The following is an 18,596-nucleotide window of genomic DNA, read 5'->3' as shown; positions in this document are numbered from 1 at the left end:
GTTCACAAAATGATGTGGGGAATATGATACCGAAGTGAGGATTTGTTCTGTAATGTGGCCCAGTCATTATGGGGTTGCAGCCATCTCTCTCTTAGCCTTTCACTTGTAAAGGGTTGAAGACATTTTTTTAAGAATCTTTTGAACGCCCTGGGTTTACAGTGAATTTTCTAAATTTGTTTGGCGCTCTGTTTCAAAATACTGGGTTTGTGACTTGTTTGCAAAAATATCAAAGGAGTTTTTCATGCAGGAATCTTTTTCACAGCATGTGAATGTGAGCAGGGGTTGTCTTTCCTCTCTGCCTCACATCTCCTACACCATAACACACATGCTCCAAAATAGCATCAGCATGTGCTGTGCTGAAATGCAGCTGTGAATAGTGGGAGGCAGGACACCATTATGTGGCCGGAGGTGCCCATTTCCTTGCCCTCCTGGTCTTTGATGCCATGTGAAATAAGAGCTTTACTGTCTTGCCAGTGACTTCCTCCACTTCTTGGTTGTTGTGGACTTGCAGCCTAGGTGACAAAGCATCAAACTACAGGTTTATTGCTCAGACTTTATTGGTAATGAATGGTGAAAAAGAGTATTGTTGTTATACATGACAACATTTCCATTTATGTTTCCTTTTTTTTTTTTTTTTTCATTCTATCCAGGAGATAACATCCAACAATATGCTAAGAATTAGTTAGATTACAATATTCAAGTCTCTGACTTTAGGAATTACTGGATTTAAATTTAGACAGGGATGTGTAATTCTGACCCCTTTTGCTAGGTGCTTTTTGATACAGCTGTTAATTACAGTGCCTCAGTTGTGCTGTAGGGCACTGCCTCATGCATTTCACAGGATGGCTACCTGGTGAGGCCAATCTGTCATTTCAGCATAATGTGCCCATCTGGAATAGAGATCATTTGTTTAATGTCAGCAAGTAAAATTTTGTTAGTGTAACTTATTTTAGAACTTGCCTGGGTCTTTAGGTGTTTGAAATGCTGCTGCATTCTTTGCAGATGCAGAGCGTCAGGGGATCAGTGTTTAGTAGGGGACATGCACAAAAACGAAGGTGGTTTAGGCTGAGGTACATACCAGCAATGTTTTTAGAGGTTTGCTACAGGTTAGGCTGGACTTATGACTCAGCACTCTGTTGCAGTGCTCCCCAAGTGGCAAATAGCAGTACTGCCAAACGCAGGATTAATTCCTCGCAAAACTGTGTAAGTTGCTGCCAGTTGGAAATGCTGTTTCCTGTTCCCAGTGTGTGATTTTGCACCTGCACATAAGCGGTATGTCACTGTGTAACTTTGCTTTCTGCAAAGGGCACAATAATAACCAGAATAGCCAATACTCTCCAGTCCTAATAGTACTGATTCAGCCCTGGCCTGAGGCCTAGCAGTGTTGTTTCCAAGCTGTCACCTGTCACTGCCTCAAGTGAATCCCATGGGTACCTCAGAGCTGCAGTCCAAAGGTGTGGCCCTGGCCTGTGTAGATATGCTCAGTCCAGCAGTGTATCTGCAGCACGGTGAGTGAAGTATTTAGTATTTAGCCACAGTCCCATGCAGCTCGTGTAACCTGCATTACCATGGCTAGGTGGCTGCCGCTCCCAAATAAGATAATTTGAGCTCCTTCAGGCAAGTCTGTGTAAACTATAGTCAGATCTGTGCATTACAGTGTAGGTGTGCAAAACCTCCCGTATCTGACATGAATATCCAGTTCTTATCAGATACCAGGCAAAGACTCTTCAGCCCAGCAGTTCAGTAACGTTTGAGATGTAAGATGAGTCTTTACTGAACCTGCAGTTGTCAAGCCTCAGAAGAGAGGTTAAGGACTTAGTTGGACACTGCAGCTGAACTGTATAATTACACCTCTGTCCCTGTCGTGATCTGTCTGTAATGATTGAGGCACTCCTACACTGAAGGTATTCGGAGGGATTGGATTCTGTTCTGTATTGGATAAATAGGGATTTCTGGTCACTGCCACTGGAATAGGCAGTGTTTCAGAACGTAAAATACTGACAGTGTTGTGAGAATTTGCCTGTTTAGTATAATTAATATGCGTCTTTTAAGATGAAAATTCACATGCTGTTTTCTTTAAACTATTATTAGAACCCTCCTGGTATTCACAGCATAATGGCAGTCAGTACTAGGATTTCTTTTGAAGGCTGCTGTGTCAATGGCTGTCTACTTTTCTGCTGGAAAATGTATCAGTCCACGCTTCGCTCTGTCTAGCTTGAGTCCTAGTAAAGTCACTGTCACCGTGTTAAATACAAGTAAACCTTCACATCTGTCAAGTTATACACTTAAAAATAGGACATAGTATTTAAATAACAAGCGGGCTTCTTAAATCTAAACAAATCTAAGTATATAGCCCAACTATCAAACAAAATTAGTCATTCTCAGGTGACACTTAAATATTTGCAGTTCATGTTATGCTCGCTTATTCTTGAAACAGCTAAAAATCAATAGCTTATTCTATTAAGTGTTTGTTACAGTTGTACAGATTCACTGCATCTCACTGAATTATTCTGATTTCACGTGCACCATTAGTTTTATAATTGCTTCATCATTTTGCATAGACTCTTCACTTTAAAAGAGTAGTGTTTGAAGGAAAAGGACTGGAGATAAAAGCAAGATAGTGATGCGTTATGAGTGTCTCATGACACATCTCATTTTTTGAAAGGTGGAATGAGTTGAAGATAGTGCTTCTGTTGAGCTTCATTAATGAGCTGGGGTCCTGTGCACTAGAGACATGACACTGAACAGCTCCACTGGGAAAGGGGCAAGGAGGTGTACGTGTGGGGGCTACCAGAAATTTGAAACTTTGAATAGGATGGTTAGAGAGCCAAGTAACAATTATTTGAGATGTGTGAAGCAGTCAAGGAGGTTTAGCTGCATTTTCTGTTAAATTTAATTAATGTATTTAGGTCTCCCAAGACTATTTCCAAAAATCTCACAATCTGCTTGAAGGCTTTGGCCAATGTGATTTATGGGTTAAGGGCTTTTGAATAATACTGTACTGCATAGATTTTAAGAATTGCAGTTGAAGTAACAAGCATTAATGGGATCAAGGTATTACTATTTCAAGGAAGGTCCTAATGCAGTGATAAAATCAGCACAAGTGACTGTCATTTGGTGGTTACTTAGTTTTGTGGGGATTTTGTGTTTTTAATATGATCAACTGGTTGCCTTTATTGTAAGGGATGGGACACATTCGTAATTTCCCATTCCTTGGGAATCTCATGTTTGTGCACCAATTTTCAGCTCACTTTGAGCTGTGGAACCATTGCAATGACACGTGAAAAAGTTTGTCAAGTTTGTTATTTAAAGCTCACCAGTGTGGTGGACTGCCAGTCTGATTTGGTTGATGGGATGTGTCCTAGTCATCACTTCAGAAAATACATCTGAAAACAAAATTATATTGAAAATACTTACGTAAGTGTAGGGTCAGGGGTGGCTGCCTTAAATCCTAGGAGCATGGCTATCATGTCAAAATAAAGACACAGGTGATGTATCATAGTGGGTGCAGGTTTACACAGATGCTTAGCAGTAAATTGTATTTACCAGCTGCTACCCTGCATGCCATGTGCAATGTCTTATCACTTGTGAAAGAGGAATCTGGAGTAGAAATTTGCACAGGAGTTTCTGATAGTTTCTTCTCATTGGAAATGAAATTACTGCCTTTTTTGTCTCACTTCACAGGTTTTATAAATTAAAAACTTATCAGTAGTCATGCAATGCTTTCTTTCTTTTAAAATAGGTTAGCTACCTTTGAATACAAGGCTGAATTTTGTTTAATTGCACTCATAATTCAGAATTAAGATTTTAAAATTAGAGTACAAACCTTTAAATAGATTGTCAGGTCTGTTTTGAAACTCAACTGGAAAAAAGGCATCATCACCATAGCGAATGATCCAACTTTATAAGCTCAGGTCAGCTTACACCTATGAACAAATACCCAATTTTAAAAGAAGCTTAATTTGTTGTATGCACCCAGCTCTGGAAGGTATTGATTGAATCAAATGAGCGACTTCTGCATATGTTGTTATGCAATTTTTCTAGAAAACTGGGTGCCCAAGGGTTTGTCTTTTTTCTTGCTTTTAGATTGCCTCTAAACATCGCTTTCTGCCTAGCTGGAGACAATGCAGGAATCAAATGACCCTTGCTAATTCTGCCCACATCTTGCAGTCACACTCATTTTCTACTATCTTGTTACCATATTGGTCTTATGTTTGCTCCCTGCTGGGGACAACTAATAACTACTGAATGCATTTCATAGTTGGTACAATAACAGCCTTTTTGCTTTTTCTGTCAGTGTAGTTGGTTGGCTTTGAAAGCTTTATTGATGATGTTTGCAACAGTTTTGTTTGTGGTAACAGCTGTTGTTTCAGACTTAAATTTCATCTTTGTACTTGTAGGGAATGTGATCTTTAACATTATTATTGTGCTGCTGCAAGCTGGTTTGGTTTTTGGTTTTTGGTTTTTTTTACTCCAAGTAAATTCTCACTGATTTAAGTGGTTAGGTCAGGAACTCCTTCCCAGTTAGACCTCTCCTCTCTGAATGGGAGGCTCTGACACTGATGTGACAGTTCCTACCACAAGTAACATCGAAGCCTCCTGTGTGGTCTTCCTGTGTGATGACCAGAGGCAGAAAGGAAGCCTATTTTACATACATATATGAATATTTAAATACCAGTTTATCTAAACTAGGAGCCAGACTCATGCCAGGTGTCTTCCTCTGGCATTTGACCCAATACTTATTCAATATATAAATCCTTTCGTACCTGCTTTGTAGACTGAGGTGTCTGTAGAGGCATATAGGATATTTTCTGAGATGTCTGGGATGTTCTGAAGTTGAGACTTGGCCTGCTAGGCAACCTTTCATAAAGAGGGATTTGTGCCATCAGTCTGGAACAGCTGTCACAATCTTGCTGTCATTGAAAATGTATGCAAAGCAAATCACCATTTCCATGTTTAATTCAGTGCAGGATTAAAATGCACATGGATAGAAGTGATTGAGTGTTTACACTAGCAAGACCAGACTGAGAGTTGACTGAGTCTGTCCTTTTCTGTATTATAGGTGTTCTGAAAATTGCTTACTTCAACTCTAATTCTTCTGGCCTCAAAAACATTTGTACAGATTGGGTACTGCTGCTGCTTGCAGTACTTTATCCCACATTATTATAAATACTTTATGAAAATAATCTCTTTACTAAACTACTTTAGTGTCTGGTTCTCTGAGCTGTAAACGAAGTCCGTCATAGCATGGTGCTATGGATTAAAGATTTTATCGTTATAAATTTAATCCTGTTTTCTTGGTTGATTTCCACAAGGGGTGGAAAAAATAGAGAAGGCGGAGGTTTGCCTGGTGATCCAGTTGCTTACATTGCAAATTATCAAATCATGTAGGTGTGGGGCTCACTGTGGAGCCAAATCTTATGTTTTTGCAAGCAATTTGAAAGACCTAATTCAAGTTAGTTGTGCTTGTAGAAGGCATGTCAAATGACTGTAATTCTTTAAGAAAAAAAAAAGTGCACTTTTTTGTTTTTCCTGTGACTGCTCCTTTTCATCTAACCAGTTACTTCATCCTTACTGGTGCTTCTAATGTTTCTTGCAAGCAGGAGTCCAGCCCTCCTGTATGCGGTTCCATGTTTGGACTGCCACTGTTGCCTGTTTATATTTGCAACTGCTGCTTCTTGTGATATGTGAATTAACAATGTATTTTGCATCTTTTCAAAATATGCGCATGCATAATTTCCTCTGTTTTGCAATGTCTCCTCTCTGGCCTTCCTACATTTTCACCAGGCTAGGAAGGAAGCATAACAGCAGTAAGATATTTTTTTTTTTCTTTCTTTGTATAGCTGTTTTTGCACTACAATTACTGGCATCATACGGTGGCACAGATAATGCTTACGGAAGTTTAGGTTTGGAGAATGCAACTTCACGTTTGTATCTTGTTCTATGCCAGACAGTATAAGCTGTCAGGTATTTTTTTCCTCATTAAGTTTTCTCACTGCTTCTGACTAAATTTCTGACTTGGTTTTGGTTTGGTAATTTTTTTTCCTTTGATTCTGAAAGCACAGTGAATAGGCTGGTTTTCAGGTGGTTCCCCAGAAATGTATCTTGCTAAATTCAGGATTCCTTCCTTATTGGTAGCTATAATTAGTTTCTTACTGCCTTTTTTTTTTTTTTTTTACTTACTAGAAAAGCAGCTACTCACTGTGCATCCCAAAATCTCTAATTTTGCGTGTTTCTTCTGATATTTGCAATTTATGCATAGTTTTGCACTTAAAATATTTGCTCAGTTGCTATTTAAGTTACACATCGAATTTGTCTATTTGAAGAGTGTATGTGAGCATAAAATTAGAGTAGTGAAGTTGCTGCTTCCCTACCATTTTAATGTACATCTGAAATGGAAATTAGTGATGAAATTAGACCAGGAAAAATTGCTTCACAAGAAGTACAGGAAAAAGTACAGTTTGGGATGGTGATTAAAATTGCAATGCTTCTTCTGGGGAGATACTTTATGTTCGGTCTTTAGCACTGTTTTTGCCAGGGAAGCTTGCACATCAGGCCATCATTATGCTGCGCTCTGCTCTCTGCTGCTGCATCCCCACTTCTCCCTGGGGGCCTGTGCTTTGTTTCAGTATCCTTTCAATATCCACCCAGCAACCCCCATGAATGAGGCTTCTTGCCGTGTAGAATAAGTAGGTGTCTTATTATAAGCAGGTCTTACTATGTCATGCTTATTGAAAGAGATGTAGCTACTATTCCACTATCAAAAGGGAGTATGCCACTATTTTCTGAGCCATTTTCATACCTGGGGAGAGTTAGTACATGTGATATTTGTGAGTGGAATGAACAAAGTAATATGATACGTTTGGCATTTGGTTCTAAAAGGATATGAAAGCACAGCTGAAACAGAGATATACCTCTAAAAGCAGCCAACTCTGCTATCAGTCTCTTGTTTATGCAATTGTGTGTGGAAAACTGCTTTAAGTTTAGGATGTAGAGAAAATATTTTGTGTTGCGCAATCTTGTTGCTGAAGATTGCTGTAAGTAATGTTTGGGTGTAATAAAACTCTGAAGAGATCAGTTGGAAAAAAACAAATTACACTGGTACCAAAATTACTTAAAGGGCATATTCTTCCATTTCTCTTGGCAAGCTTATGTGTAGCCTCTCAGTCCTTACAACTGTGAAGTCAAACTGTTAATGATCCTCTGAGGAATAAAAAGTGACAAAAATTACATACTAATAGATACCCTGAAAATAGTCTTGCGTTTCTTACTTGTTTTTTCTCTTTTTTTTTTTTTTTTTCCCCCCCATTAAGCATGAGGCATGCTCTGGCAAAAATAGTTTGTGGCAAAATAGGCCAGAGAGGGACACTGATTAATCCGTCCAAATGGGATAATTTACTGGCAACCTTGCTCCAACTTTGGCATCTGGATCATGTAATTTTGTTGGTGTTCTACATCATCTTTTTTTTTTTTCCTCTTAGATCATTTTATTGATTACATATTTTTTTAAAAAAAATTACTCCACTGCGTCAGCTATTGCATGGGGAGTGATTTGGATGGCACTTCTATTTTTGTAATAGTTTTTTCATCAAGGCTTCTACTGCTTAACACAGCAGAAGTGGAAATGACCACTTCCCTCTTGTCACTTCGCTTCAAGGGCTCTTTCAGGTGAGGATAGTCATGGTAAGAGTAAAGAAATTGATTCCACAGGCGTGGGGTTTTCTGACGGCTTCCATTTGAAATCTAAGCTGAGATTGAAAGGTTTGTGAGTGGTTTACACAAGGATTAAGAGCAGCCTAGGTTTTTCTTAAAAATAATTACCAAATTTGGAGTTGTTGGATTCTCTCAGCAAGTTACTTGTGAAATCAGATGTTTATGCAACACAGGCCCCTCTTGTTTCTCATTCTTCGACTTCTTTGATTTCAAAAGTTGCGGGTGCTCACTTAATTATGAATGTCTCCAGAGCTAGATGATGATGATGATTAAAACTTGGCATACAGTACTTTTTAAAACACTAATCTTCACAAGATTTTCTGTAATTAGATAAGTATTCTCCTGACTTCACAGAGAGGAAAACTGTAAGGGTCCAAACCTGCTTCTGTTTTGGAGTCGCTATCAACTCTTAAGGCTCTTAATAGCAGAAGATCAAGCCCTTAAGTGATTTGTCTAAAGACAAGTAAGAAGGTGGGAGAGTTTGATTGGATCTTGGGTGTTCTTGATTCACAGGCACCTGGCTGATATCTCAAGATGTCTTGCTTGACATTTCGGCTTTTTTCATTTTTAGTGTTTATCTTCAAAGGTCATCAATTTATATGTAAACTTTAAAAAGAAGTATACAGTAAGTCAAGTTCCACACCTGTTAGTGAGCCCTCTTGCTCACGATAGTGTTTTTGAGTACCTCTCTATTGCTGATAGACACCCCCAAAAATAAAATGGGAGAAATCGTGGAAATAAAATGAAATCATTTGGGTACTGTCAGAGGCGAAGTAAAGGAACTGAGAAACAATTTGGATACTATGATAAGAAAAGTTATACGTGGAAAGGATGAAATATTCAGATGGAGAGATGACTGTGTTCTTAAGTGGTGGTTGTTTTGTCGGTGGTGCTAATGCGCTCTCGTTAAGACGCTGCAGTAGGTGTGTACATGCTAGAGCAGGGTGAGGTCCATCCCCATTTTGAGGGGCTGACTGAGCTGGTGGGGAGGCTCTTCACACTGTGGAGCAGGAGCCAGCATGTGTGTGATGGGGAAGGGAGCCTGAAGTACCATGTTCAATGCCCACCCTCTCCATCTCATACATGCAAGGTTAATGGGGCTCTTTCACTGAATGAATTATTGCTCTGCATTGACATTTACTAGTCAGGACACATCAACGTGTAGGATTTGGGCTCTTGAGAATAGCCACAAAACAATTTAAGTTTCTCACCTGCTGCTTTCTAACTTATTAAAGGTTCCTTCGTTACTTTTCTAAGGCTGATTAATATGTCAGGTGATGAATGGCTTTCATCTGACACATCGATGGGATTAACCATCCTTCCCCTCCTATTGTCGCATTCCACTGCTTTGCACAAAGGCAGTATAGGAGGGGTTGTCTCACTAGAAGCTCTATCTGTATTTCTGCTGGTTTCCAATTACCTGGCTTTTGGATACGTGTCTGTGGTGCTGAGTTGGAGTGGTAAAAGTTGTTTAGGGAGAGATGATGAAAGTGCATCAAAAACATTCTGGGAATAACATGGGCAGCTAGATGAGAATTTATTCATAGTCTTGTTTATTAACAGGTGCCAGTTTAATATGACTACAATTGTATCAAGTGCTCCTGTAGTGCTTTTGCTCTGATAAGCACCAGTTCACTACATTTTTTAGGGGATGCCCGGCTTTAAACAGATGAGAATTTGCATTAGATTTAAGCACAAAAAATTTAGGCATGTGCCTTAATTTGAAAACTATGCTAACACTGCAGGTGTGACTGCGGTGTGTAAGCCTCAATGTGCTAGCTTTAACCTACTAAATATGAGACCTTGTTGCCTTAATTTGGCAGAAAGCTGTGCAGAAAGATGCAGTTTCCCTCATGCCAGTGTCCTGAGTGCTGCTTGATCTGGCTGAAAACTGATTCTCCTTTTTCTCTTCCCCTCTGTCCCCTCCCTCCCTCCCTCCCTGTCTTGTAAGTGGATTAATTTTCAGCCCAAGCAGCTCCCTGGCTCAGCTCTCAGCACAAGCAGGTGAACGGTGTGCAGCTAAGCACTTGGTGGAGATGAGAGGTCAGACCACCTCCCCTTTCAGCAGAGAGATGGACTGATGCATGAATAAGGCAACCCTGGGACTGTGGCCCACCTAATGTGTGTAGTTAATTATAAAGATGTAGTAGTATTTGCACATACGAATCTGCAGAGAACCGCCTGTTTGGTTTGAATGTTCCTGCCCCAGCCTGTGCCATCAGAGCTTTACCTCTGCTGATACTGGCGCTGCCCTCTTTCACATGCCAGACAGTGCTGCAGCAGCAGTCTTGCTGCACTGAAAGTACATGTGTCTGAGGATTGTTTATTTGCCATGCTAAAGCACGAGATTTTCGTTAAGGTGAGAATAATTGTATTAAGGTTCGGTGCGAATGATGTAGCTGTGTAACATGGTTACTGTGAGTAGTGAGTGGCAAGAAACTTGTAGCAAGTACTGTGCTGATCAAAAAGTTATCAGCCGGGATTTGCTGGTACAATTATGGGCAATTTTTATTGCAATGAGAGTTATTTAAAATTTAAATAGAGTTGACATCATGTTCTTTTGACCTAATTCTCCGGCTTTTGTATTATTACTAATATGATCTGGGATATTATAATGCAGTACACTGCAGAATGGCACTCTTAGGAAAGATTGGTACAGCACTGGTGTTTGAATAGGAAATGGAGCGTGGCAAATTCTGAGATAATGCTGTGATCTTCAAATGTGAAGGATTGTATGCATAACTCCTGTGTGGAAAGCAACAGCTGTAGTTTGAAACTAACCCTGCTGAAAAGTGACCCTCTGGAAAAACCGTGATACTGTTTGTTGTTGCATGAGTATATGAGGTGATGTTTTCTTTTCTTTAAGTAGTACTGCTAGTTTGCATATCACTAGATGCCCAGTTTGCATTAACACAAGTTGACTTTATTCTAACTGGCAGGAAAAAAGTCATCAAGCCCTTGTGGAATATTCCAAACTTTCACTGCCAAATTCTATTTACTACATTCTTCCTTCTAGACAGCTTGCTCCCATGACAACCCCATGTCAGATAATGCATGTACAGACCCTGAGTTTCCCATAACTTTGTCCTTGGAATGACACCAGTGGCATTTTTCTCATGATCTTTGAAAACACAAGAGAAAAATAGTTCCTTTTTTTTTAAAGTGTGAATTGTTACTTGGAAAGCATGCTGCCCCAATATAAGTTTCACTTATCTAGAAATATTAAGAGCAATCAAAAATACATTATTTTGTTTTGAATGTTATGAAATAAAGGTTTTTTAAGAGTGCAGCTTCTGTTTAGGCACACAGTAAGTCAGTCTTCACTGCAGAGTCAACTTGTTGATTTTTTTTTTTTTATCTCAAGTACCATCCAGATGCACCAATCTGATTGTAATTGTGCTTACAGCCCACCTTGGGGGTACAGGCATTATCGAAGTGTTGCATATACTTTTATGAATATTCCATCCACTTGCAGTGAGGACAAAGGCTTTGGAAAGAAGTGTAGAGCATTTTATCTTACTGTATCTGGGGATGTGATTCCAGAAGTCCTCATGTCTTGCGTTGAAAAATGAAGCTCCAGGGTAGATGTGTGTCTCCTAGACTGTTAGTTAATATCCAAGCTAACCTTACCTGCAGTGCTCAGATCCAGACATTAGAAAGCAAGGGTGTATCTCCAGTACAGAATTAGCTTGTGTTTATTCCAGGCTCAGTTCCCCCATATACTCCAGCCTCCCCCCAAAATGTCTAACCTAGGCTATAGTAATCTAACAACAGGCTGTCAAGGTTTCATTTCAGGCTGAATTGACAGTCCATGGGCCATGCTCTAAAAGTCAGGCCAACCAATAATATTTCACTGCCATGCCCTAATTACCCCTGAGTAATACTCTATTGTCTATTTCTCTTTTTTACATGCTTTAAAACACCTATAATGGCACTTTAATCCTGTGTTTGACTGCTCTGTTTTGCTTTGCTACAGTATTTGAACAGCAGTGCCATAAGGAGTATGCCTGCGCACAAGGCTGCTGAAAGCAGACGTCAGCCTTCTAGTACAGTTGTGCTGGCTGATCTGTAAAACCTGTAATTTGGGGAAAAGGTATCTAAAGAAACTGGTTAAAGTTTAGCGGACAGAAAAGAGGAGTAAACGTCAAGCAGACAAGAAATGAATTCGGTCTGCTGAAAGGTTTTGCTGCCAAATATTTTGGTATGATCTATGTTAGCAATAAGTAACTCCATTTGGAAATTATTTTACACACAGAATTGTTTTCGTATTACTATTACAAACAGCAGCTCTGTGCTGGGGCATACAAATCCAGCATGTATTCGTGGATCAGCCAAGTAAAAACATGGTATTTCCCACAGGAAATCTATCCCAGCGTGCAGACTAGTAAAGCACTGTTGAGGATGCAGCTGCATATGTAGGGCTTTGTACAGACGACCCTCCCTCTGTGCTGGAATAGCTCAAGCTGTAGTTTTTTAGTAAAGACACATCCCTAACGCTTAGGCATCAAGTAATTTCGCCTGAAATGTTAGATTTCTCCCAGTTAGAGCTGTCTTGAAGATCTGCTACTGTCTTTACACACCTAAATGTTTGCTGGATTTTTGTGATAGTTTGGCTTGTTTAACTTCTTTAACAACTCTTGGGTGCTTCTGCCCGGTTATTTTCCATTAGACTTAAAGTCTGTCTCTGCATGCAGAACACAGAGAGAACTTGACAGCTGTGTTTCATTCTCTTTCAAATCTCAGTGTTTCACCAGGCACAGGTTTAGTGAATCTTTATTAGGGAATCTGAAAATTTTATTGCTTCAGTTTTTTGCTACCAGGTTGCATTGTAAATACAAAGCTGGCTTGTTCAGAGTGCAGGTGCTACATTGTTGTCTGGTTGGGTTTTTTTGTGTGTGATTGTTTTGGGGTTTTTTCCCCTTCTAATTACTTAAAACAAATTGGGTTGAGGATAAGGTTGCAGGATTGTAATACTTTTACAGCTGTATTAAATGTCATCTTAGGAGAAATATTTGTGTGATAAATTTATAGAAAAGGAAACAAATTATTTTAAGCCAACCGTGCTGCAGGAGGAGGATGGTGCAGTGTTTTCTGCTAGTATCTTTATTATCATCATCATTCACCCTTTCTAAATTTTAGGGCTGTCATTTCTGCAAGGAAAGGTTCAGTGCTTTTTTTGACCAATTTGCTTTTACTCCTGAGGATAGATGAAGATATTTTATTCAGGAATCAAATGAATTACTTTTATGCAGAAGACAGTTGATCAAAGTGTGGTTATATTTCCTTTAATTTTACTTCTTTACCATCTAAGCAAGCACTGCAGTTGCGTGCTACTTGTCTGATGTATCAGTGTCTTGTAGAAAATTAGTAACTAGCCTTTCCTTTAACCTGAAGGATTTTGGCAGTTTTCAACTAGATTGTGAGCCTGTGAGAAATTGATTTGCCTGCGCTTGGTGTTGCAGAACTTGACAATGGTTTGATTCTGGCTTTGCTAATACTGACATCTTTGCCAGTGCTCTCAGTGTCCAAGAATTTTCCTACTTCCACATGGTTATTTCCTGCCTCGGGTGAGGTAGGCTATTTTGTGAAGATTTCTTCTGGATTATCATTTCTAGTAGCCAGAAGAATTAAAAAAAAAAAAAAAAAGAACAAAAAACAGTTTAGGAGAAGGGGATGCACACTGAATGCTTACCTTGCTGGCTATGGTACAGCATTTCTGAATACCTGGTGGAATCCTGCTTCTGTGGAGGTACAGCTTAAAATATGCAGATGAATCTGTAGTAGACAGGTTTTTTTGTCATTCCTTTTCCCGTTAACATACTGTACTGTACTCCCCTATTTGTCATCTGAAACATAGGTATATATGGCATCTCTGTAAGCCTGGGTTTACTGGGATTCAGTAGTTAGAATGGAGTAACTGTGATAACAGCAGAGAATTTGGCATCATTTGAATGCCATATTGTTGTGTTGGCACCATGTATAAATGATTTCCTCCTTTTTGTTTTGCTATTAATGATCAACTTCAGCTGTTGGGCTGTGACTGTTGGAGCATGCTGCACATCAGAATGCTCCGAGGCCTCACTGCATCTTCAGCTTTGCGTGCACGATTATCTGTATGTGCCGTAGATGGAAATTGAACATCCAATTACTTTATAAGATTTGTGAACAGAGATTTAGAGCCTGCTTAGCCTCTGCTTGAAAAGTACTTTCTGTGTGATTTCAAGTCTGCTTTTGCTGTCCTCCTCAGGTCCTTTCACAGATGTTGTCACTACAAACCTGAAACTCGGCAATCCTACAGACAGAAATGTGTGCTTCAAAGTTAAGACCACAGCACCACGTAGATACTGTGTAAGGCCTAACAGTGGAATTATCGATGCAGGAACATCAATTAATGTTTCTGGTAAGCCATTCAAGCAGTTTTTTTGGTGATTGAAAATAGCTTCTTCTAATCAATTATTTCTTGGAATGCTTTGCAATCTGAAAGTATTTTGTTGAATGTTTGTAAAAGCAAGAGGTTTTGATTTCATGGAGAAGCAGCCATTTCATAGATCCTTACTTGCCTTATTCCTGGTCTAGCAGTAACAAGTTTGGATTTATATCCTATTTTGGAGGGGAAAAAAGGGGAGAAATACATAAATGATTTATATAGTTCATTAGCAGCCTTAGCCAGCCTATCCAAACCAGTACTGCTGCAGCTCTGCTCTCCCTGTGGGATTATTTTTCTACAGTTAGTTTTTTGCCAGCTTAACTTCCTGAACCAGCTCACCGCAAGGTCAAACAAGTGCTTGGGACAGGCACATCGAGGGAAGAATAAAACTGAGCAGACTGCAGCCACACCAGGTGAAACTGGTGTTGGCTGTTGTCGAACTGCCTAATATAACCAATATTGAAAACATTTACTTTCAAACCAAGCTTGTTTTGTGTTCCTTGAAGATGCAATATGCTTTGGTGTTAGAAATGTCAAGTGACTAAATCTTTGCTGTTCCATAGGAAAAGTTAATGATTTTCTCTAATGAGTCAGTAGCTCTTGACTTGCCTAAGTTTGGTAATGGAAAAGCAAAGGAGTGGCTCACTTTGAAAGCATAAAGAGCTGACTGTGTCCCATAAACAGAATGTCTGTATATTATTAACTTGCTGATGATACATGCTTGAAAGTGATGTATTTTCTCAGTGACTTCTCTGATCCATGTTTTTAATAAAAAATTATATCAAAGGATATAGTAGTGGCATACTGCATGAATAAAGTCTGACTTTTTAGTTAAGAAATTCTTTTCTATAAACATGCAGATTTGTTTTACGGCTTTTAATAAATTTTAATATTGGCATGATAAGAAAAATTACTTACTGATAGGTTATACAGTTTGCCATTAGTCTCTTACCAAACTTCTCTAACCCAGAATAAAAAAATTTGGGAGCTAAAACTACTGCTTTTTACTTGAAAAAAAATCAAAGTGTAAAAATTAAGACTTTGTTTTTTTACTTAATATAATGTAAAATATTTAAACACCTCACCCTTGGAGAGCTTGCTTCAACAAAATAAAAATTGATCCCAAAAATACTTTCCCACTGTAACATTAAGAGACTCTAATCCTGTAAATTGTCTTATGCATGCCTACATTTGCACATTCATTGATCTGTTGTCTTTGGGATTTCTGTTGTGTCAAATTGAGCGTGCGTATGATTGCAGAATTGTGCCTCACTTGCAGTTAATCTCTGGGAAGTGTCACAGTGAGGAGATAACCAGTGTAATGTGGTAGCTACGGTGGGGCAGGCATAGCACTTGTACTGCAGGAAAAGGCTAGCACGTATCCAGTAAGCTCTGAAAAGACTAATATGTAAATGAAAAAGCTCTCTAGAGAGAAATTGAGATTTTTAAAACTCGGGACAATTCCCAAGTAAAGCTGTCTGTCATCTATACTAGCCTGAGGCAAGCATATTAAATGCATAGAAATCAATGAATTGATAATGAAAATTAGCATGGTTTCTAGCTACAAATTATCTTCATGCTATAAAGATGGGGATTCTTTTCATCTTTCAGATGAACTTTCAAAATTAAAAGCCTACTTCCTTTGCAGGCACATACCAAGTTTTTTTTAATGTCATCTTGATCTCAACACTGAGTGTTTTCTTAAACTTCTTACAATGACCCTTCACTCTACCTTGAGCAGAATGTACTATAGGCAAGTGTTGTGTGAACCATCTTGTGTTATGCTACCAGCATGCCTACATCTTTCTTGCTTTTCCAGCCCAACTCTTCCCAGCGGCATACCAGCTGGAATGTGGATCTAGTCCAAGACTTGACTTAAAGTATCCCATTATGAGAGATTCCTGTGCTAACCCTAAGCTATGCTTTGCTCTTGCTTACATAGCTTTGAAAATTTCCCTTTCCTGATAACTTTAGTGATTTATGATTCGGTTAGTTTCGCAAATGGCTACGGTATATTTAATCACAGGCTCATATTTGTGTTCTGCGTAATTTTATGCTGATAATAACTTAGTAATAATAAATAATGATCCTAAATTGCCAGTTGTTACATTAACATTGTATTTCAAAATGCAAGCAGTACACATTCATTGTTCTTTAGGTAATATATTAAGGTAAATTTATAGGTAGATAGGTAGAATTCTGGGGTTATAAATGTTAATTCTTTATTTTCTAGAACATTCTAAACTGAACCCCTTGTGCTGTGGTTGAATTTTTCTTTAATAGAGCTGTATATATTGCACTCCTAGTAGCTCCTTTAAACCGTGCATGGGAACTCATTTTGGACTTGAAGATGGCAGTGTCTTTGGTTCTGATTAGCATAAGGGATATTTTGGATGAGGGGATCAAAGAGGGGACTTTCATTAACTTACAGAACAGAATTGGTTTTGAATTCACAGAAAGCAGGGAGATGTGTTTCACCTTTACTTTGGAGTAATGTTGCTTAAGAATAGAGGACTGATTTTGGAGTTAATGAAGTGAAAAATAAATAGAATTTATTTCTTTGCTTCTGAATAAGTTATTTTTCAGTCACGTAATTTAAGTCCTGCACAAGACATAAAAATAGGACTTGAGTAAATAGGACTTGAATTCATAGAATCATAGAATGGTTTGGGTTGGAAGGGACCTTAAAGATCATCTAGTTCCAGCCCCCAAATGCCTCCAAACCTAGTGAAAATGCTACTGATGAGAAATCATTAGAATATAGTTAATTCAGTAATAACTTCCGGACACTTAAACTAATTGGGCTGTATTTGCTATATGCAATCTGTCCTCTTGAGAATTGCTGACTGGCTTTAACACAGCAGCTTGGTAGCACTGCGTCAATACTGCACCTTGTCTCTCCAAAAAATCAGTGCCTAAGTATAGTGGCATGAAGCTCTGGAACAATTTATTAGTTTCTCGGAATATTACTGACTGAAGCTGAGTTTGGGGCAGCCTTATCTTCCTAGCACTGTAGTAACTGGATGCTTCTGTTATACCCCTGTGAAACTATACCTGTACTATTTTGATGTAAGTATATGAGAAGATATTCTGCCCTAAGACAGAGGCAGCAGTCAGAACACTATTCCACTTTATTTTGTACTAGTGTGACGGCTCATCTAAAACGTAAAATGCTAGAAAAGTAAGCCTTGCTTTGTTCTAGTGGAGTCTCAAATACTGGCTTTTTATGCCATATCACAGCTTTTCCTCAATATTGGCATTTAAGGCCCTGTCAGCCTGTGCTGCTTGCTGTGGTGTCAGGTTTGTAGCCCGTGTTTTCACCTGTTATATAATGGCATGTAATTTTAACAGCTGAGTTTATGTAACTGTTGGGAAGTGTATGTGTGCCTTGTCATCTGATTTCATTGCATTGGGTCTGAAATACTTTGGAAAGAAGTGTATTTGCACACAGTCCATTTTTGCTAAACATGTCTTATTTCAACAAAGATATCTGATTTTGTGGCTTTCGAGAGGTTGAAATCTAAATAAAAGGCATGAATGGATTACAAAGGAAAAGTGAAAAAATACAAGCAGATGCTGATGAGTCTGCAGATAGGTGTATAGCAGGGAGAGAGGGGAAGTACAGATGGTACCATCTGTGCACACTGTCCCGCTGAAGGGAGCAGTCTGAACATGCTTCCTAAAAATGGGGAGAAGCTGACATTATCCTTAGGTTGCTGTCGAATGTCCTTGTGGGGGGATTTTTAGTCTTTTGTAAACTTGTCTGACTCTGAAAAGGCAGTTTGCATAGCCTTCAGGAGGGTGCTTCTGCAGCTGCCCTTCTTCTCAGACGCAGCGGGGCTGCCCCTTTCGCTAAGACACCGATCCTGTCCCAACTACTGCTGCAGCCCCAGCTCTCCTGAGGCAGCGTCGCTGCTGCATGCTGTTCCCCCGGCCCTCCCAGGACTATGTAGCGACTGCCAAGTTTTGGTTTGGTTTTATCTGCGTGCTTTAGGAGAATATCTTCACAAATTCAACATTTTTTAGCATTATTGAAATATTTACAGGAAGAACTATGTAAACATGGAACAAATGTGAAGTGGTGCAGCAGATTCCGCCTGTTTCTGTAGATGCGAGTGTCCTTTGCTCACCTCTGGCAGAGCTGATCAAATTGCACGATGATCTTGAGGCTTGCCCTTGTAGCTGGTTGGGGTATTGTATGTAAAGGTGACATAAGTGTGGTAGATTTGAACTATCCAGACCATAAAGAACTTCATGCAGTGCCATTTGGGAAAAAACTATCAATAAAGCTCGAAAAGAAAAATAGATTCACAGACTATTGAATGGGCTACTTAACAGTAAACAGTGATATGGTGGATGGAAATGTAATAGCAGGAAGTTACTAGTGACATTTCTTGAGAATGATTCTTAGTGCTAGCATTGTCTAATGTTTTTATAAGCAATTCTGGCACAAAGA

General features: G+C 39.1%; 1 protein-coding gene across 2 annotated transcripts in view; it reads left to right on the top strand.

The window, feature by feature from the left end:
• Positions 1 to 18,596, top strand: part of VAPB (VAMP associated protein B and C) — a 32,225-nt gene that overhangs the window by 2,572 nt on the left and 11,057 nt on the right. For both annotated transcript variants that reach the window (XM_074843493.1, XM_074843492.1), the window contains exon 2: positions 13,961 to 14,113. In XM_074843493.1, the coding sequence (XP_074699594.1) occupies positions 13,961 to 14,113 (153 nt within the window). The remainder of the gene's footprint in view (positions 1 to 13,960; positions 14,114 to 18,596) is intronic.

This window comes from Strix aluco, chromosome 17 (genome assembly GCF_031877795.1).
Source record: "Strix aluco isolate bStrAlu1 chromosome 17, bStrAlu1.hap1, whole genome shotgun sequence".
Taxonomy (NCBI): Eukaryota; Metazoa; Chordata; class Aves; order Strigiformes; family Strigidae; genus Strix; species Strix aluco.
The sequence above is the reverse complement of the archived record's forward strand: the minus strand, read 5'-3'. Positions and strand labels throughout refer to the sequence as shown.